Consider the following 20,464-nt stretch of genomic DNA (forward strand, 5'->3'; position numbering starts at 1 on the left):
TGTCCCATCTCCAAATATGGCCACCTTCAGGGTGGCCTGGGGTCTGGACTTCAGTAGGTGAACTTGGGGGCATAGCCGAGTCCGTAGCGGGCAGTCCTGGGAAGGCCACACCCGTGGCCTGTGTCTCCAACGAGGACACTTGTCCCTCAGACCTGCCCCCGTGTCCTGTCCCCTCCTGCCCTGCGCAGCTGCTCCCGCCAGGATCCCCAGCGCCCTCCGCGCCTGAGCCTGAGCCTGAACCTGACACTGGCCCTGCCCCTCCCCGGCCTCTGCTCAGGGCGACCTTCTCTGCCAAGTCGCCTTTGCACTTCCCCCAGGACCCACTGGCCAGGCCCCCGCTGTGCTCCCAAATTGTCACTGGGGTACCTTGTCTCACCAACCCAGTTGCCTCTGTCCCCCAGCCTGTGACACTCTGCCAGGCCACGGGCCAGCGCGGGCCTCCCCTGTGGTACCCAGCTGGCCTGTGTGCTGTGGGAGGTCACTGCCAAGTCCACAGAGGTGCGTGCCCACCTGCTGGGCAGCGAGTGGCCGGGGCAGTGTGAATGTGCTCCTCTGCCAGAGCCGGGAGGCAGGGGAGGGCTTCCAGGAGGTCCCCCGAGTCCTGCCTGGACACGGCTCCGGCCATTTCTGGGTGGGAAGGACCAGGCCACAGAGCAGTGAGGCAGGACGGGCCCGAATCTCCTGGCACTTTGTGTTTGAACACTCGGGCTGTTCGGCAGTCCCCACGCCGACTGGGGCTGACGATGGCCCTGCGCAGGCCCGTGAGTGCGGCCCTGCCCCTCTGTCCCCTTCCATCTGCAGCCTCTGGTGGGTTTAGCCCTAGCCGGAGACGAGCTCCCAAGAAAGGATGGCCAGGTGCCCCGGGGCCTCTGGGGGTCTCCCCAGACCCCAGCGTGGGACTGGAGCTGCAGACCTGAGAACAGTCCCAGTGACCCGAGAAGCCGGCTGGTCCCGCTGTCCATTCTCATGCACATCACCCCCCAGGGCACTCCATGCCAGCAAGGGGGATGGGAGCCATGCCCATCAATACACAAACAGGAACAAGGCAGCATTTATCCTGTTGACATGTGGCAGACACTAGTCTAAGAGCTTCCCATGGAGTCCCTCCTTGAATCCCCACCACAGCCCCAAGGAAAATCCTGTCATTGTACTTGTTTCACAGGAAGGGAAACCAAGGCACAGAGCGGTCATGTAACTTGCCTAAGGTCACACAGTAAGAAGCAGCAGAGCTGGAATCAAAACTCTAAAAATCTGGGAGTAGAGCCTGAGCTGTTAACCACTAGGCTCAACAAACAGGCCAAACAAAGTCATAAAGCAGTAGTTGGGCTTTGGGGAGCCAATAGGTCACTCTTCATGTCACCTCCAAGGGTGGGAAACAAATGAGAGGTGGGCGTGGGACTCGGGAAGGTAGAGTTGTTTTTCTAAGACATGGAAAGAGGAGGGCCAGGTGTCAGGGTCAAGTTGGGAAATTCAGGAGGAGAGACAGGGACCGCTTGGTCTCAAAAGCCACCAAGATTATAACAAGATGCTGGTGGGGGATGGGCTTGGGGCCACTGTAGCTGGAGTGGTCAGAGCACCTCAGAGGAGGTGTATTGAAGCTGCGACAGGAGGGATGAGCTGGGGCCCAGCTCTCAGGTGCAGGGCTCAGCAAGACCAGGGCTGGAGGAGGTTGGGCGTGGTGTGCCCAGGACAAGGACTGAGTGAGCCATGGAGCTAAGCAGAGGAGGCCGGTGGAAGTTCTGGGCCAGGTCCCTGAAGAACCGGGGGGCCTAGGGTTGCAGTAACAAAGTCTGGTCTTTGGGTCCTTAGAAGATATCCTTTCTAAACTGTTGATGGCCTGGGTGGACCTTCAGCTACCACTTCTGGATGTCCTCCATGTGGAGAGGAGAGGGGTTGGTACCCAGTGAGCCCAGGGACTCAGGGCTGCACCTGGAGCCAGGCAGGCCTGGCCAAACCCCAATTCCATCACCAAGCTCTGTGACCTTGTCAAATGACCTGGACCCCAGAGTCCTCCCCTCTAGTAGGCTGTATCAGTTTCCTCCTGCTGCTGTAACAAGTGAGCTCAAACTCAGTGAATTCAAACAGCACAGGTTTGTCATCCTGCAGATCTGGGTCCCGCTGGAGCCAGGTCAGGGTGTCGGCAGGACAGCACCCATGGGAGGCTGCGGGACCCTGTGTCCAGGCCTCGTCCAGCACGTCCAGCTGCTCAGCTCAGCACGCCCGTCTTCACAGCCAGGAACTGACCCGCATGTCCCAGGCTGCTCCCATGCCCCATCCTGCTTCCCCCGCCCCGTGTGGGTGCGCACAGGGTGCGGGTTATTGTCAGTGTACAGGTGACATGAAGTGTCCCATGTTAACCATTTCCCAGTCCACTCAGTGTCATTAAAGTGCATTCACCTTCTGGAACCTTCACCGCCCACATCCAGTTTCCATCCTCCCAAGCTGGAACTCTCACCCGCCTCCCCGTGGGCCTGGCCCAGCACCGTCTGCCGACTCGCAGCCCAGCAGCCGTCAGCCTGCCCCAGGCCTCTGCACACACTGTTCCCAAGTCCGGAGTGCCAGCGTGGTGCCCATGGCCAGCCCAGGGCCTCCTCACTGCCACAGGCCACACACGGTCCCTCGCCCTCTGGCTGCACGCGCCTCCTGACCTGGGCCAGCCCCTGTCACGCCCGGCTCTCGCGTCCCCTCAGCTGTCCTCCCCTCCAGCCGAGATCCCGAGGGCAGCAGCTGTTTCCCTCTGAGGTGGCCGTCCGTGGCTGACCGTGGTTTGTGGCCTCCCAGCCCAGCCCACCAGCCGGTGTCTGACTGACCTGCCTCCTGCAGGTCACCAGAGGGAGAGGAGTCTGTCAGCCAAGCGGAAGAACGACCCCGAGGTCTTCATTCCCACCAAACCTGACCTGAACCGGAACCCCCAGCCGCCCGCGGTGGCCCCGGACCAGGAGAGGGCCTGCTCCCGTAAGAGCTGGGGCCCCTGCGCGGGACTGGGGTGCCCCGTGGGGCACCACCGGGGGAACTCGCCTCCCTATTCTCCCTGCCAGGGCTGGGCTCGTCAGTCGGGGTCTCTAGAGAAACTCCCCAGAGAGACGGGGAGGGAGAAAGGCCCGGGTGGGGAGATGAGGGAGTTGTTCATGCAGCTTTATTTAAGTCCAGTCTCCAGGGTGGCCTGTAGGGAGGGAGCTGGGAGGAGGTCTGGCTGAGGGTGTGTGGAAGGATGGCACCCAGGCGCTGCTAGTTAACCCCTTGGGAAGGCTACCAATGTCAGACAAGACAGTCTAGATAACAGGTATGAAGAGTGACTTTACCTAAAGGAGAATGTCAGCCATGTAACCGAGGAGGACAAAGGAGGGTGACCTTCAGGCACAGCTGGATCCAGGCAGCTAAAACAGATCCGCAGTCTTCCTCTCTCCCTTGCTAAGTGCCTGAGAATGAAAGGCCCGGAGCCTGCGGGATGGGATGGGGAAGCTGGGAGTCGGCCGTGTCGTGGGGCCTGGGCTTCTCATGTGGATGGGGCGGGGCCGGGTCTGCTCCAGCTGTGAAGGAGACTGGGCACCCAGGTCCCCAGAGCTGGGATCTGTGCGTGGACAAGCCACCCAGGTCTCAGCCCCCAGAGGAGGGCTCCGGGCTCTGCCCTGGGTTCTGCTTCTGTGGGGAGTGGCCCAGGGACTGCGGCAGCCAGACCCCAAGGGGCAGAGGTGGCTTCTTGGAAAGGCCCGGAGCCGGGGAGGAGGCCTGTCTGGGCCCTGAGGAAGGTAGAGGTGGGCGGCAGTCAAGGTCCTACGGTGGCGGGGCCACACGGCGTCACCTTGGGGAGTGGCAGCAGTGGTCTGAGGAGAGGAAGCTGCCCTGAGAGCCACTGTGGGTCCCGGCTTGGCCCCCGGAGGGTCTGGGAGGGAGAGAGGAGAGGGACCCCAGGCAAGGTGAGCGGCCATCGGCCCTGCAGCTGCACCAGGGCTGGGAACGGGGCCGTCCCACGTGGTCACTGAGCCTGCCCGGCTGACCGCTCCCGCCTGCGCTGCCCGTGCCGTCTCTGCAACATGCAGGTCTCAGGGGCATTCAGAAGTTCCTCCAAAGCCAGTCATTAAAGCAATGGAACCCAGGGTGGCGTGCCACCGTGCCCCTATGCCACCGTGGCCAGGCACTGTGGCACTCGCCACTGAGCTGACAGGACTTCCTCTCAGGCATGTGCCAGGATCATGGATCTTCCATATCCAGAGAACAAAATTAAGAGCCAGCGCTGACAAAGCACCCACCTAACTCCCAGGCTATGTCCAGGACCAGTGATGTCATCGTACATTTGATCATCCAAATAACCCACGCAGTAGGTGCTTCATTATCAAAATCCTGGTACAGAGGACACAGGCACAGAGAGGTGAAGGAATCTGTCCAAGGTCACACAGCCCATGGCTCAAGACCGGTCAGTGTTTGAGAACCTAAGCTGCAGAATCTCTGCTCCTAATTATTCGTGCACCAGCTAAACTAGATTTTGAATAAATCGTACCACCTTAGTCTAGTTCTAAGCAACAAAATGCCCAGAATCCAGGTTTGAGTCACTTGTCACCTTTTTTCCTAGTGCTCATTAATACATGCATGTCACCATGAGTATTTTTTAAAAGACAAGCCACATGTCAGCTAAGGTCTCCTTGCACCCTGGGTTGGTTGCCAGGGCTGTGTGACTTAAATACCAGACACGTCGTCTTGCAGTTTGAAGCTAGAAGGCCAAGTTCCAGTGTCGAGGGCCGTCCACAGAAGGTCCCGGGGGAGACCCGTCCCAGGTCCCTCCCTGAGCTCCTGCAGTCCTCAGCTTGTGGCAGTACAGCCCTGTCGCCGTGGTCTCCTCCCAGGGTGCACGAGTGTCCGTGTCCAGACATCCCAGTCATGACAACACCGGCCGTGTCCAGTGAGGACCCAGGAGTGCACGCCCCTTGAGCCACGTCCCCAGCCCTTCTATTTTTACTTTGAGACAGGGTCCTGCTAAGTTGCTGAGGCTGGCTTTGAACTTGCGATCCTCCCGCCTCAGCCACCCGAGTCACTGGGATCACAGGTGTGTGCCACCGCACATGGCCCTGATGACCTCATCTTACCTTGATCATCTGCAAAGACCCTATTTCCAACAAGGCCACATTCCCAGGAAAGAGGGTGAGGGTCTAACATCTGCTTAGGAGACTCGGCCCACCCTGTAACACGGCCCTCACGCAGCCCCGTGAGAAGCAGAGCTCAGATAATCAGGATTAGTCCTCTCTCTGGAAAGCTCTCAGATGGTCTGACAAGTCACAGTTAGCATAAGTGCGAAACTTTAAAAATATGTGAGGACGACATGTTCCAGTTCTATATGTGCCTACAATGCACCTGTTAAAATAAATAGATAAACAGCTGGGCGCGGTGGCACACGCCTGTGATCCCCGCACTTGGGAGGCTGAGGCAGGAGGATCGTGAGTTCAAGGCCAGCCTCAGCAATTTAGGGAGACCTAAGCAATTCTGTGAGACCCTGTCTCAAAAAGAAAAATAAAAGAGGCTGGGGGTGGGGCCCAGTGGGTCAGTCCCGCCTCCATCCAACCCCCAGAATGAATGAACGAGTAACAGGTCGACCAGCAGAGTCCAGAAGTGGGGGGGGGGGGGCGTGGACAGCGCTGAGTGTCTGAATAGAGAGAGCTTCGTTATTTGCTTTTCTGAACACGTCACAATGCGCCCGCTGTCGTGTGCCTACGGTGCGCACTGAAAACTGTCAGATAAGTAAAAACAGGTGGTGAGATCAGGGTGACGGGAAACCAGAGTGGGGAGAGCAGAGAGGCCGCGTGAATGGTGACTGTCCAAGGTGGTCACGGTGGTGACCATGACCTTCCTGCCCCACTGCAGAGAAGCCTGCGCTCGGACAGGAACGCGCGTCACAGGGTGCACCTGGGAGGAAGCGGTCACCGGCTCCTGCTGGCCTTTGGTGGGAGAGTGGCTTGTCCCATCTGTCGTTCAAGAGGCCGCCGTGGGAGGTGGTGGACCCCCCTCCCGAGCACCGCTGGGGCCCAGCATTTGTCTCTTAGATCCACTTGGCCAGGTCTGGAGAGCTGGGTCACCAAGAGGAACACTGAGGTCCCTGCATTGTCACCTCCCTCACTGGAAACGGGGTTGCAGAGAGCAGGTTCCAAGGGCAGCCACATGGGCAGAGGCCAGAGCCATCCTGGGGTCCCTCAGACTGGTGGTCAAGGGCAGCAAGAGGCTTTGCAGAGCCCACTCTGCACAGAGGCCCTGGAGCCAGCCTCTCTCCCCGGGTGGGAAGGTCCACGGCTCCCTGGCCGAGCCAGATGGAGCATTTGGCCTTGGCCAGGGCCTGGGTTGTGGGGAAGATGTGTTTTCAAACCCTGGCGTCCTGCTGAGCGTCCTGGGATGGTCACACCACCAGAGGCACAAGGAACAGAGGCATCTGCAGAGAATCCCAAACAGACTCACCCTCCCGCAGGCAAACGTAATCTGCCCTGCTTTGACCTGGGTGGGGCTGTCTTACTTGGAAAAGTCTTTTGGAGGAGTATTGGGGATGGAAACCAGGAGAGCTTTACCAGTAAGCTGCGTCCCTAGTTCTCTTTATTTTTTATTATGAGCAGGGTCTCACTGAGTTGCTGAGGCTGGCCTCAAATCTGTGGTCCTCCTGCCTCAGCCTCCCCAGTCCTTGAGATTGCAGGTGTACACTACCATGCCCAGCCAGCTGTTTTTTTCTGGTGTGTGAAAGCTAGACTTTTTTCTATCTTCCTAGTAAATTGAACATTTTCTCATTATATGTTCTCTCTTATTACTCTAGGAATGCTTTTTGCCTTAAAGTTAGCTTCGTCTGATACAGACATATTGCGGCTTTCTTTCGGCTACTGTTTACGTAGTCTGTCTCTTTTCCACCCTTTCACTTTCCGACGTTCTGCATCTTTATGTTAAGGTTTGTCTCTTGTAAACAGCCTGTAATTGGTTTTTACTTTTATCCTCTAACAGTCTGTGTGTTTTAATGGGAGCGTTTAGTCCATTTACGTTTAATGTAATTGCTGAGGTATTGAGTTTAAATCTCCTGTCTTATTGTCTACTGTTCATTTGTTCCACTTGTTTTACGTTTGTCTTTTTCTCCTTTCTCACCTTCCTTTGAGCCAATTGCCTTGTGTTATGCGTCTTCTCCCGTCATTAGCTTGTGAGTTACAAGCCTTTCATCATCTTTCTGGTCATGACAGCGGGTTCCTGACTTGCTGAGTCTGTTCTGATCAGCGAGTTCGCAGCTCCCCTCCCCCACCCCCCACCTGCCTCAGCTCCAGCTCCCTCCACTGGAGATGGTGTCCTCGTGCATTCTAATGCCACCTAGGTTTAACCCACGAGACCTCGTGATTGTCATTGGTTCATGCAGTCGCAGTCGATGGTGACTGGATTTGCCCACACTGCTGACCTACACCAGTCACTGCCGGCTACTTGCTGGTCACCCGGCTCTCAGGCTGCAGCCCCGTCTGTCTCACGTCCAGCCGGGCTCCCCGGCCTCCTGGCTCTTCTGCTCAGGATCGTCAGCACCTGGAGGGGGAGGCCTGGGCTCGGCTCAGCTCTCTGGTCCCTCAGCTCTTGACCCTGCCACTCTTCACAGCTCTCTTCACTCCGTGTCATCGGATCTCTTTTTCTCCCAACATATCTGTATGTTATTTGGTCCATTTTTGGGGGGGTTTTTTTTGTTTGTTTGTTTGTTTTTGTGGGTTTTTTTTGTACTGGGGTTTGAACCCAGGGGTGCTTTACCACCGATCCACGTCCCCAGCCCTTTTTACTTTTTATTTTGAGTCAAGGTTTCACTAAGCTGTTTAGGGTCTTGCTAAGTTGCTGAGGCTGGCCTCAAACTTGCGATCCTCCTGCCTCAGCCTCCCGAGTCGCTGGGATTGCAGGTGAGCACCACCACAACCTGGCGGCCCACGTTTTCTAGGCGTAGAAGGATTCGTTTGAATTAGGTGCCTCCCATTCCAGAAGAATAACCTGTGGCCCATCCTCTTCAAAGAGTCGTTTCTCCCCTGCCCCTTTTCTCTGGGCAGCCCCACACGATTGGTCTTGTGTTGTGCCGTAAGTCCACGGTGGCCTTCCCCTCGTTCAGTGTGACTGTGTCATTGTAATGAAAGGGCCTCTTGTCCCATATTGTCCCATCCCCAGCCATCGACCTTCCAGGAAACACATATGATCTCCTTCCAGAGACCCGGTGGCTTCTGGAGGAACATTAGTGTTTAATGTAGAAAGTTGACTGTCGAGGTTTCAGGGTCCCAGGGAGGCGATGTGTCTGGACCACTGTTCCCCGACAAGCTGCCAGCTGTAATAATGAAGTAGCCCCTTGGTGTGAGTGGATCAGAGGGAGCAGGCAAGTTGTAGTTGGCGTTCAGTTGGAAAAGCTGCCGCAGGAAGACGGTTATATCAGATCCAGAGTCTCATGTTAGTCAGTGTTCACTAACAGCAAGCGACAAACTGGCCTAAGTTACAAGAAAGATGCATTGCCCACAGACCTAAAAAGGCCAGGACTATAGATATGGCCTCAGGCACGGTGGGATCCAGGTTCTCAGAAAATATGGCCAGGACTGTTCCTTCATCACTGACCTGTTCTCCTCCAGTCCAGAGGCTCTCAGGCCTGAACCGCATCGGAGTCACTTGTGGGTCCTTGGGCCCGAGTCCCAGTTTCTGACTCAGTGGGGCTGGGGCAACGACTCGCATTTTAACTCCTAGCCAGTTCTTATTGACCCTGATGTTCGGGAACCACATCTGGGGTCATGGTCAGCCGGTATTTCACTGTGGCCCAGAGGCCCGGGCTTCCCTGTCCCTCTGCAGCCCTGGTGGGGAAGAGACTCTCCCCACGGCCCAGCGTGGGCCCAGATCCGCTGTCTCCTGAGCCATTTCCAGCCCCCGTCGTCAGCGAGACTGTTAGCCAGCTCTTCCCCGCTGTGACTGAAGGACCGACCAGCACAACTGGAGAGGAGGAAGAGCGCGTTTAAGGGTCACAGTTTCCAGGGTCTCAGTCCATAGAGAGCAGCTCCGTTCCTCGGGGCTCGAGGGAGGCAGGGGACATCATGGAGGAGGAGTGTGGCAGAGGGAGCAGCTCACATGGTGATCAGGCAGCAGAGAGAGACTCCACTCGCCAGATACAAATATGTGCCCCCAGCCACGTCCCCAAGGCCCGCCTCCTCCCGCCTCACCCGCCACTTCAGCTACCACTCAGTTAACCCCATCGGGGACCAGTCCACTAACTGGCCGAGACTCTTGGAGCCCAGTTCTTCCTCCTCTGAACCTTCTCCAGTATCTCACACGTGAGCTTGGGGGACCCCTCACCTCCAAACCAGAACAGGGATGTGGGTCTGTCCTGACCCAGGCCTGGCCAGAGGGCAGGTCACATCAGACCCACCCAGAGACCAAGCCGAGTGGGCCCGGAGCGCTTCCCCACAGGAGACCCGGGCGTGCGGAGGCCCCTGGGCCAGGAAGACAGAGGCACAGGGTCCCCGTTCCCCCCCCACATCGTCCCCAAGGGGCTTTGCTATGAAGTAGTCATAGTGGGGACCTGAGCTTCCCAGCCACCATGGCAGAGAAATCCCTGGTCCGTCGGATAGAAGTCAGGTTGGATACTGGCCGCTCCTGGTGTCTGGCTCCTCGAGCAGCTGTGCCATCGATACTTCAGGGAAGGTCACTGTTCAAGGTCGTGGAGTCCTCAATCTCAGAGCCAGGCTGGGGAGCCAAAGGACTGTCACGTCCAGGAGGAACGGGAGCCACTTAGTCCGGGGGCCTTGGTTATCTTCCCTGAAAATCACGAGTCATCCCGGGCTCAAGAAGGACCAGCACGGGCCGGGGTACAGTCTGTCCAGTGTGTGGGAGACCCTGGGTTCCATCCCCAGCACCACAGAATAGATAAACAGACAGATGGATGAAGAGTAGCCAGGGACAGGACAGGCCTGCCATGGAGAGCCCAGAACAAGATTCAGAGGCGACAGAAAGGCCAGGCAGTCACCTCACCGTCACCCGAGGGCCCTGGCTTCAAGCTGCAGCCCTTTACGACCGTGCAAGTGTCTGCAGGCGGGTTCTGCAGCGCGGGCGGGTGGCTGAGCTGGGTGGATCCGTGGCCTCCCTTCACCCGGGGCCTGGCAGCTGGTGTGGCCTGAGGACCTCAGCAGGGACGGTCCCCGGGCAGCAGCGGAGGACAGGCCCCAGGGTGTGGGCGCCTTTGTTCTCTGCTTGGTCCTGATGGCTAATGTGTGGCCACCAAGGAGAATCAGCAGGCCAAGTCTAGCTAGGGCAGGAGACTGCCTGCCTTGACAGGAAATGCAGGAAATCACGTGGCGACGTGGCTGGGAGGAGCTGGGGCCATCTGTTCCCAGGGTCTGTTCCACCTTGAGAAGTGGGGCGCCCACCGGCGCTGAGTCTTGGGGTCTTGGGGCGTCATCATGACCCCTGGGTGCACCTTCCCTTCCCCACCCTCCCTGTGGGTTCTGGAGGTGAGTGCGACGTCACAGGCCGACAGGCATCTTCCTGGACCTCCTGCCACGCAGAGCAGGGTGGTTTCCTGGCCGAGCAGCCGTGGGCAACCGAGGAGGGCGCGGTGGGGAAGCTGTTAACGGGCGCCTGTGTAACTGGGCACGCCACTGCACCCTGGCCACGGTTGCCACGTGGGGATGCCAGGCCAGGCGGGCCAGGCACGCCGCTCTCCAAGAGATGCTGGGGATCCCGATTTCCAGGTGGATTTGCTTCTTTAAAAAAAAAAAGGCTCAGCATCTATTTCCAGTTTCTTACAAAAGCAGTAAAAGGCAGCCAGGGTGGCGCACCTGTACCCAGCGACCCAGGAGGCTGAGGCAGGAGGAGCCCCTCAATACCAGCCTGGGCAACTGAGCAAGACCCCGTCTCAAAATAAAAAGGGCTGGGGAGGGAGCTCAGGGGTGGAGCCCCCGGATCCCAGAACCAATCAATCGATCCATCCGTCAATCAAATAAAAGTCGCGCAATATCCGGAGGCGGTTTCTGGCGCGGGCCGTTGGTTTGTGGTCACTGCAGTTGAGCCTTGTTCTCAGGTTTAACATTTGCTGTTTCAGTGGGTTTCCAGTGACCCCCAGGGTCCCTTGCATGTGGTAAAACATGACTTTGTAGCGACTCTGAACTTGAGCTTTGGAGTCACGGCTGTCCAGGGAGCAGGTCACTGGCTGGGGAGCCGCAGGCTGCCTGTGGCATCGCGTGTCTTGTCCCTGGTAAATCTCCCGAGGTGACGGCGCTTCTGGTTCTCTGCGAGACAGAAGGGGGGCAGGCGCCAGGGAAGCGGGGAAGGTGGTTATGGGAAGGGGAGCTCTGGCCAGAAAGGAGCAGCTTGGGATAAATTAAACCTGCAGTTTGGCTTCTGCTGGGCTCACGTTCACTGGGTGAGTCAACCCTCCATCCTCGAGATCTATGGCGAGAATAAAGCCCCGCCGCGGGCGCTCCGGCCAGCCTCACCAGTGAGCGATGAGACCGTCAAAAAGAGTTAAAAGGCGGTCACCCTGGCGCCCTGGGAGGGGGCGTGTGGGAAGCGCCAGCCGCCGGGCAGAATGGGATCTGGGAACTGGGCCCCGTGCGCCGAGGCTTCTGGGCAGCCAGCAGGGGGGAGCACAGGGACGGGCTGCAGAGCTGACCTTCACTAGGAGGAAGGATGATCTAATTTTTAATTTTTAGTGTTTTCTTAGCATCATAGGACTCAGAGGGCACGGGCAGCACTGATGACCCCGTCACTGGGGAGGAGTGTCCCCCACATGAAAGACGCCTGGGGCACAGGGTCTTGTGCAGGTGAAACGGGTCCCCGGGGAGAAGATGTCCCCAGAGCATGCTTTCCAGGCAGAGCTGGGCGCAGGTCTCGGTAGCGAAGGACAGCACCCCTGCCGGGTCCCCACAGTGGGCCTCCACCCACCTGGGGCGCACTGTGGCTCTCGGCCCCAGGGCTCGCGCCTTGGCCAGTGCTGGGGGCCACGTGGCTATTTGGGGGCCGATTTTATCAGCGTTCTTGCAGGAAATGGGAAAGGAGCGCTGCCTTTCAGACCCTGCTGGTCCCGGTGCTGCGAGCTTCCCACCAGCGCCGGCGTCTGCACCACCCACGTCGGGGTGCTGGCTTCGCTCAGCCGGGTGCGCGAGCTCCGTCCCTTCTGACGGCAACCTCTGCAGGCCTGCTGGGGCCGGGCCCGCCCCCTCTGCTTGGCTGCAGGCCTGAAGGGGAGAGCCTGCTTCCGCCGTGGTCACAGGTGCTCAGGTGTACAATCCCTGGAACTGAAGTCATTTCCCATCCTTGCATTTGGCAAAAGCTCTATTGCCAGATGCCAGGGATATGACAGTAAGAAGACGGGTGTGACCTCATGACGTGCTTTGCCTGGGGGGGCTGATGGACTTCAAGGCCCCCCGAGAGCCAAGCCACAAACTGAGCCCCACTCTGGTTGCCAGCCTTCCTTGCCCTGGCTTCCCCCCCACCCCACATGCCGAGCTCTACTGGCCTCAGGGCCTTGGCACCTGCTCTGCTCCAGGGGTGGAGCAGCCTCCCCACGTGTGCACTCACAGGGCTGGCTGCCTCTGGGTCTCCACTTGGCTGTCCTCCTCCCTGACCAGGCATCTCGGATGATGGATGCATCCTCACCCACCGTCTCTAGCCCTTGACCCTGTCTCTGTGAAGTCATGTGCTTGCTGCCACCTCTGTCACCCACACCCAGCGCAGTGTCTCCCCCATCCAGGAAGCGCATGGGGGGTGCAGTGGAGGGCCTGGGATGTTAAATCCTGTCTCTGTCTTGCCTGCCCTGGGCCAAGATGAGTTTAGGCTTCAGGGCTTTGCGCCTCTCGCCCCAGAGAAGGGTCAAGCCTATGGCCTCAGCTTCTCTCCCACTCATCCTGTCCTCCCAGCTCTTTCAGGGACCTGATCCTTTCCCCACTGAGGGACAAGGTCCCCGTGTGGCCCTCACCACCGACCACCCCCCAGACTCCCCTCGCGATGATGACCCTGCACAGATTTCAAATTCTAGCTTTTCCTGGAAAATTGAAAAGCACTAGGCAGTGGGGGGAGCTCGGAGCTGGGTGTGACTGGCCACAGCTGGGAGGTGGCACCTGTCCTGCACCTGTGGCTCCTGCCTCAGGTCCCTGGGCGATTCGCCCTCACACCCGCTCCTGGGTGCTGGGACAGTCGCTCAGCTGTCCACAAGAGCCCTGTCCCCGTGAAGCCCGTGTCCTGCCGTCTGGAGCCAGCCCTGGACATGACCTGTGTGCCTCCTGCCTGGGACACAGATGCCATCAGTGCCTCAGCCAGTGCCACTCGGCTTTTATGATCGACATGGACTTACTTACATGGTGCAGGTGGCCACTCAGTCGCGCGCAAGCCGGTGGTGAGCACTGCGGTCTGCACTCAGCGCACGCCTGCGGCTTCACACCGTGCCTCCTGTCTGTGCTAAGACCCTAAGCTCCCAGCCGTGTGGCGTGTGTGTGACAGGCTGTCGTCAGCTGGAGCGCCGCTGTCCTCGAGCACACGGTGCTCACCCGCCCAACAGTATTCGGGTCCCCGTTTCCCCACCTCTCTCTGCCCCCCCAGTCCCCTGTAGTCTACCCTCTACTTCTGTGTGACCAGTCTTTTTAGTTTCCACAAACGAGTGAAGACGGGTGGCCTTTCTGTATGCGCCTGGCTTATGTCACTTGGCACGATGCCCTCTGTCCCATCCATGTAGCCACCAACGACAGGATGTGTCCTTTCTGATGGCTGAACCACAGTCTGTTGTGTAAACACATTTTTTAAAAAATCCGTGCGTCCCTCAGTGGACACCCACATGTTTGGTGACCCGCGTTGGCTCGGGACATGGCTGCTGTGGCTGCAGACATCTCTGCCATGAGGCTGCCACAGGCTTTGGGGGGATCCAGATGGGGGATGCTGGTCGAGGCCAGCTGTTCTGTGTGTGGTCTAAGGGACACTCTGCTGTTGTCTGAAGGCTGGGGTCATTTACGTTCCCACCCACGGTCTGTACAAGCTGCCCTCCCCAAATCCGTGCTGCCCTTCATTCTTGTTTTGGTCATTTGTGGTCGTTCTGACGGGTGAGGGGACAGCTCATTGGGGGTGTTCTGTTTTTGTTTATGCTTTTATGGTGCTGGGGATTGAACCCAGGGCCCTCAACCCCTGGACCTCATCCCCAGCCCTTGTTTGTACTTTAGCTAGAGACGGGGTCTCGCTGAGTTGCTTAGGGCCTCACTACGTTGTTGAGGCTGGCTTTGAACTTGCGATCCTCCTGCCTCAGCCTCCTGAGCTGCTGGGATGACAGGCATGCGCCATCACACCCGGCTTCCTTGGGCTTTAGATTTGCATTTCCTTGAGGATTCATGGTGGTGAACATTTTTTCATTTTGCGATGCCAAACAGCATGTGCACTCTACTAGGTCTTGTCAGTCATCTAGAGATGATTTGGAGTACATGGGAAGGTCAGGGAGTTATATGCAAACACTGCCCTATCCTGCACTGGGCTGGCACGTGCTCAGATTTTCTAATGTATGTGTACATTTTTTCAAATTTACTTGTTTATAATTTTTTTCTAATCATCTGAATTTAAGTGTAGCCATCATTCCTGCTCACCCCCAACACTGCAGTCTGTCTCTCCCGGAACGTGTCCCATTGCCACAGTCGGCTTAGGAAATTCAGTGTTTAACATTCTCAAGACACTGTTACCCGCGCCACCCGCCGGCTGGATTCAGGTGCCTCCACCTGGCGCGAGAACATTCTTTACAGCAATCTTGTTCCCACCCAGGGCCACGGCTGCACCACGTGCCTGTCTGCCTCCTGGTCCCCTTTGCTGGGGAGGGTTCTCCGGCTGGCTTTGTCTCTGGCGACCTTGACATTTTGGGAGAGGACCAGCCAGTCATTTAGAGAATCTTCCTGAGTCGGGTCTAATAGATCCCGAGCTGCGCTCCGAGAACACGATCCAAAGCAGCGCCCTCCTGTTTTCTTTCCCCAGGACCCAGCAGCAGGCGAGAGCGACCGCTGTCAGCAACCCGCAAACCCGTGTGCACCTCCGCGGACCCCGAGGAGGCGGCCTCCGAGGTGCTGCGCGCCATCCAGGTGGAGAACGCCGCCCTGCAGAGGGCGCTGCGCGGCGGGAAGGCCCCGCCCACCGGGAAGGCCCCGCCCACCGGCCCACAGGTGCCTGGCGAGGGGGCGGGGCCGGGCGGGGTCTGAGCAGCAGCTGGAAGAGCCTGTGGGGAGAGAGGCCCCGCGGCCTCCCTGACCTGGGACAGTCCTCCCCGCCCTGCCAGGCCCCAGTTTACCAACGTCTTGTAGCTTTTTTGCCCATTTCTGGAAGCCCTGGGTGCGATCTGCCTTCGTTGTGGCTGATTTCCTTGCAAGCCCTGGCTACCCGGGACCAGGGTTGCAAACAGCGGAGTCCGTGAAAGAAGGGCGGCCACCAAGCTCTGGCTCTCTGCCGATGTCGGTTCCCGAGCCTGAGCCCCACAGGCTCCCAGGGTCCTCGCCGCTCCTCTTGTTCACGAGCCTCCCTGGCCTTGAGCTGCTAACAGGAGGGCCCTGGGGGTCCTCAATGCGCATGTCCCTGCTCAAAGCCCGTTTCTGTCTCTTCCACCAAGAGCCTTGTCCCACTTGGTGCCCACAGTCACCCTGAAACAGGCAGGGCTAGTCATTTAGCCCTGGTGGCCACTGGCCCCTGACGGAGCAAGGTGGCCTGCTCAGATGGTGGCCCAGGTCTGCTTGGCTTTACCCACCACCACTGCTGCCCAGACTCCCTCAGGGCCATCAGGGGACACTATGGTCCCTTCCTGGGGCTGTGTTCCGCCCACACTGTGTCTGGGGGTTTGGGGTCTCTGCCCCTCTGCCCCCTTCTGTGAGTGAAGAGTGTCTGGTGACGACTTTGTTCTGACCTCACGTCGTGTGACGACATCTTCCCAGGATGCCGAGGGGCCACCAGCAAAACCATGGAGCAGTCTGCTGCCCGCCAAGGAGGAGGCCACTGAGGTCAGTGGGTGAGCCAAGCCAAAGCTCCGGGTGCCCATGGCTCTGCAGGGCCTTCCCTCCCATGGCCAGCAGGGCCTCTGCACCCTGCCCGCTCCACAGTTGGGGGTCTGGGCCTGGAGGGGTGGATCCAGGGTTCCCACTGGACTCCGCCTGGTTTGCCCTGGACACAGCTGGAGTTCCACTGAGATAGAAAGGTTTTTGGGTTTTTTGAGGGGATTGAACTCAGGGGCACTCAGCCACTGAGCCACACCCCCAGCCCTGTTTTGTGTTTTACTTAGAGACAGGGTCTCACTGAGTTGCTTAGGGCCTCGCCATGGCTGAGGCTGGATTTGAAGTATGATCCTCCTGCCTCGGCCTCCCGAGCTGCTGGGATGACAGGCGTGCGCCACGGTGCACAGTGAAATAGAAAACTTTTGATGTGAGAAAGTTTCCAGTAGCTCACTGAAGCAGTTGTCCCAGGAACCCCCAGATTGGAACACGGGGCTCATAGGGGTGGCTCTGGGTCGGCCAGCCCTGACCACTGTCACTCTTGCAAGTTCTTTCCTGTCTCCAGGGCAGGACGATGGCCTGAGGGGCATGTGCCTTTGACAGTGGCCCGTCGTCTTGGCCAGGAGTGTTGCGTGGACGTCTGTTAATTGACTGTTTCCCTCCTCAGCCGCCTCCCAAGGCCCTAGTGACCAGCAGTCCTGAGCCCCCGGGGACGGCAGTGGGAGCCAGAGCCGTGGACCAAGCCATTGACAGAATCGGCCTCTGGGGAAGCAGGTACAGACGGGGGCGGCCCCAGGACTTACCGCCCTGCTTCTTCTTGCCACTCCCTGTCATGCCAGGCCATTTGAAAGTGACACTCTAGACTGTACCCTCCTTCTGCACCCGTCCAGCCCAAAGCCCCAAACTGGCCTGACTTCTTTCAGGCAAGTGACTCTCAGCCTGCTCCCCTGGTCCCCAGCTGTGTAAACAGCCTTCTCAAGGTTGCCACGGACCTGGAAACTCCTTTTCTCTGTTCAAGTTCGTCCAGGTAGAGCATTTGTCCCTTGTCTTGTAGCGTCAGGTTCAGAAATTGTCATGTTTCATTATCAAAACAAAGGCTTCCCTTAATCTTCAGAAAGATGCACCCCCTGGGGCCTGGCACAGCCTTGGCACACAGGCACGCACCCAGGTCTGTCTTGTAGGGTTGTGTGTGTTGCAGACTGTGCAAAAGCCAGGCTGAGGGGCAGAGGGTGCCTAAATCCTGCCTGCGTGCTGGTCACCAAGCAGCCCCGAGCTGAGACTGCGTCCGTGCAGAAAGGGGAGGGGGCGCTTCCTCTTTTCGAAGGAGGAATTTATTAGCAAAGCTGTGTGGCCCCAGGTCTGCGCACGCCCAGGGGGCTCCTGTTTATAACTTGTCAAAAAATGGAAGAGGCTCAGGGCAGAGCCGTCCCTTCCTTCGAGCTTCCTCAGACCCAGGTGGAAACCTGGCTGTGCTCTGTGGCGGCCATAAATAAGAGCTGTCTGCCCGCGCAGAGGCCTGGCCGCGAGGCTGGGGGCACTGGTGGTCCACTGTGGCGGCCACGCACCTGGGTGTCTTTCTCCGCCACAAGACCCTCCTTGCTGCCCAGACTTGGGGGTGCTTGGCCTTCAACAGCTCAGTGGGGAGTGACCGGCCCCCTCTGCTGGGTCACCTTTGTCCTCCGAGATGAGGGGAGCAGAGCGGTCTCTGTAAAGGGCCAGACGGGAAGGCCTGTGACCTGGCCGCTGTTTTGGCGTTGTGTGGTTTGCTTTAATGACACTTTGAAAGCATGAAACCTTCCTTAGCTAGTGGGTCACACGAAACAGGCCACCGGCTGAGTTTGACCAGACCTGAGTTCAGCTGAACCCTGCTCTTGAGTCTTAGTGAGTTCCCTGTCGGCTCAGGAGGCCAGCCCAGGAGGCCAGCTCAGGAGGCCTGATCAGGAGGCCAGCTCAGGAGGCCTGATCAGGAGGCCAGCCCAGGAGGCTAGCTGGCTGCACAGCTCTGCTCCATACGGTGTCTCCAGCTGGGCTCTGATGTCCTCGCTGACATAGAGCTGTTACAAAGGAAGAGACAGGGATGTGCTCTGTGTGTCTCTGTCCCTGCCTACACCAAAACAAATCCCATTTCAGACAACAGCAGAAGCTTCTGGAAGTCCTGCAGGCCATCGAGAGTGACTCCGCCCATTTCAGCGGGATTGTTGTTTCAAGCAAGGAGCGAGCACAGGACCCAGAGGTGAGAGCCGGGCAGAGACGATCACTGCCTCCCTGAAGGCCGGGGGGAGTCCGGAGACCACTCATTCCTAGGCGGTGGGATTCCTCTGCTGGTGGCCACTGAGCATCTCCGCCCGAGTCCCCCTGTCCCCTCCTCCCCAGCACAGTCCTACGCATGACTGGGCAGTGGAAGCAGAGAAAGCAAGGTGTGGGCCAGAAGTTTCTGGAAGGAAGTCTGTCCGTGCAAGAGGAAATATAGAGAGCCCGTGAGCCCTAGGAAAATGCCCCACGCTGCCAGTAATCAAGACGTGCAAACTAGAGCCACCCCAACACCCCATCTGGTAGCTGCACTGGCCAATTATTGTTGATGACAGGTGATCTCCAGGGCCCCCAAGGTGACACTGAGCCCCACCTGCCGTGCCTTGCTGATGGCTGTGTGCACGGATGGCACTCTCCCAGAAAGCAGAGTGGCCAGGCGCAGGGAGAGCCTTGGAAAGCCCAGCAAGCCTACCTCCTCCCCTTGAGAAGACCACCCAACAGAAAGCCTGGCTGGATGTGGGGGCCCTTGCCTGTCATCCTAGCAGCTCAGGAGGCTGAGGCAGGAGGATTGCGATTTCAAGGCCAGCCTCAGCAACAGCAAGGCACTAAGCCAGTCAGTGAGACCCCATCTCTAAATAAAATACAAAATAGGGCTGGGGCCTGGGCTCAGTGGTCGAGTGCCCTTGAGTTCAATCCCTGGTACCCTCCTCCCCCCCAAAAAAAGAAAGAGCGACCCTGGCGCAGAGCTGTCTGCAGAGAACCGTCATAGGGTGAGGGTTAGGGGTTAGGGTGAGGGTTAGGGTTTGGGGTTTGGGTGAGGGTGAGGGTTAGGAGTTAGGGTTAGGGGTTAGGGTTAGGGTGAGGGTTAGGGTGAGGATTAGGGTTAGGGTTAGGGTTAGGGTGAGGGTTAGGGTTAGGGTTAGGGGTTAGGGTGAGGGTTAGGGTTAGGGGTTTGGGTGAGGGTGAGGGTGAGGGTTAGGAGTTAGGGTTAGGTTTAGGGGTTAGGGTGAGGATTAGGGTTAGGGTTAGGGTTTAGAATTCGGGTTAGGGTTAGGGTTAGGGTGAGAGTTTAGGGGTTAGGGTTAGGTTTAGGGTTAGGGGTTAGAGTGAGTGTGAGGGTTAGGGTGAGGGTTAGAGTGAGTGTGAGGGTTAGGGTGAGGGTGAGAGTGAGGGTGAGGGTTAGGGTTAGGGTTTAGGATTAGGGTTAGGTTTAGGGTTAGGGTGAGGGTTAGGGTTTAGGGTTAGGGTGAGGGTAAGGATTAGTGTGAGGGTGAGGGTTTTGGGTTAGGGTTTAGGGTTAGGGTGAGGGTTAGGGTTAGGGTTTGGGGAAATGCACAGAAATAACCTGTGTCGCCTGAGGATGGGGCTCACCAGGAGAGTGTGGCGTATCCACATGATGCCAGGCCCCAGGACAAGCTGTGGTCAGGAGCCTCAGGTGGACATATGAAGCGGTTAAGTTCACCGCAGCAGGTGACAGTCATCCTCACCAAGTTCGATGTGAGCCCAGGCTGGAGCCTGGCCACGTCCACAGCAGGACAGTGAACCACAGGGTGGCAGATAGCGCAGGATTCTTTCTCTTTTGTGCAGAAGGTGTGTGTCCCACCACGTCCGTCTGCCCCTGGGCTTAGCTTGTCATGGAAGGTGCAAGGGCAGGGCTGGTGGGGCTGGACCTGCAGGGCCCCTGTATGTGTCCCCTCGTCCCCACACGTCCTCTGCACCTCTGAGCTCCACGCCCACGGTGCCAGTCCCAGCTCTGCTGTCCCCGAGGTCCATGGATAGCTGGGACAGCAACCCCACCCTCTCCGACCCACTGTCAGGAGCGCGCCCTCCACAGAGCTGAGCCTGGCAGGTGGCATGACACTGGCTATGTGCCCCCCTGAGCCGCTCCCTCCTGGGTGGCCCAGAGGACAGCACACACTGATTCTCTGGGCCCGTAGGGATCAGAAAGGGTCAGTCCTCGTGTCCTTCATGGCTGAGCAAAGAGAGAGGTGACTTTTCCACAGGAAAATCAGGTGGTCTCCGCAAGAGGGCAGTGGACGGCAGGGGCCAGCGCTTCCCGGCTGTGTCCCCGCGGCTCCCCCAGGAGGGATCCTGCATCAGACAACAGAAGGCCCAGGTGCCAGACTGACGGGTGGTGACGCCTCCTTAATTAACAGACCCTCCGGCAGCTTCGTTTAGAAGCTCAGCTCGGGAGTTGGCACCTTTAGACGGCTCCGGGCGGGAGGTCCAGCAGCCCCTCTGCGGGCAGCCGTCCTTCCATCTGGCCCTGC

At 58.5% G+C, this 20,464-nt stretch overlaps 1 protein-coding gene across 3 annotated transcripts in view; it reads left to right on the forward strand.

Moving 5' to 3' along the window:
- Katnip (katanin interacting protein) overlaps nt 1-20,464 on the forward strand; it is a 143,049-nt gene that overhangs the window by 73,729 nt on the left and 48,856 nt on the right. For 2 of the 3 annotated variants that reach the window (XM_046454569.2, XM_046454568.2), the window contains 5 exons: nt 2,824-2,955; nt 14,947-15,131; nt 15,891-15,956; nt 16,612-16,718; nt 18,075-18,177. In XM_046454569.2, coding sequence (XP_046310525.1) covers nt 2,824-2,955; nt 14,947-15,131; nt 15,891-15,956; nt 16,612-16,718; nt 18,075-18,177 — 593 coding nt within the window. The remainder of the gene's footprint in view (nt 1-2,823; nt 2,956-14,946; nt 15,132-15,890; nt 15,957-16,611; nt 16,719-18,074; nt 18,178-20,464) is intronic. The other variant, XM_046454571.2, reaches the window with a different exon arrangement.

This window comes from Marmota monax, unplaced genomic scaffold (assembly GCF_021218885.2).
Source record: "Marmota monax isolate L192 unplaced genomic scaffold, Marmota_monax_Labrador192_F-V1.1 WCK01_AAM20220418_F8-fsc00086, whole genome shotgun sequence".
Taxonomy (NCBI): Eukaryota; Metazoa; Chordata; class Mammalia; order Rodentia; family Sciuridae; genus Marmota; species Marmota monax.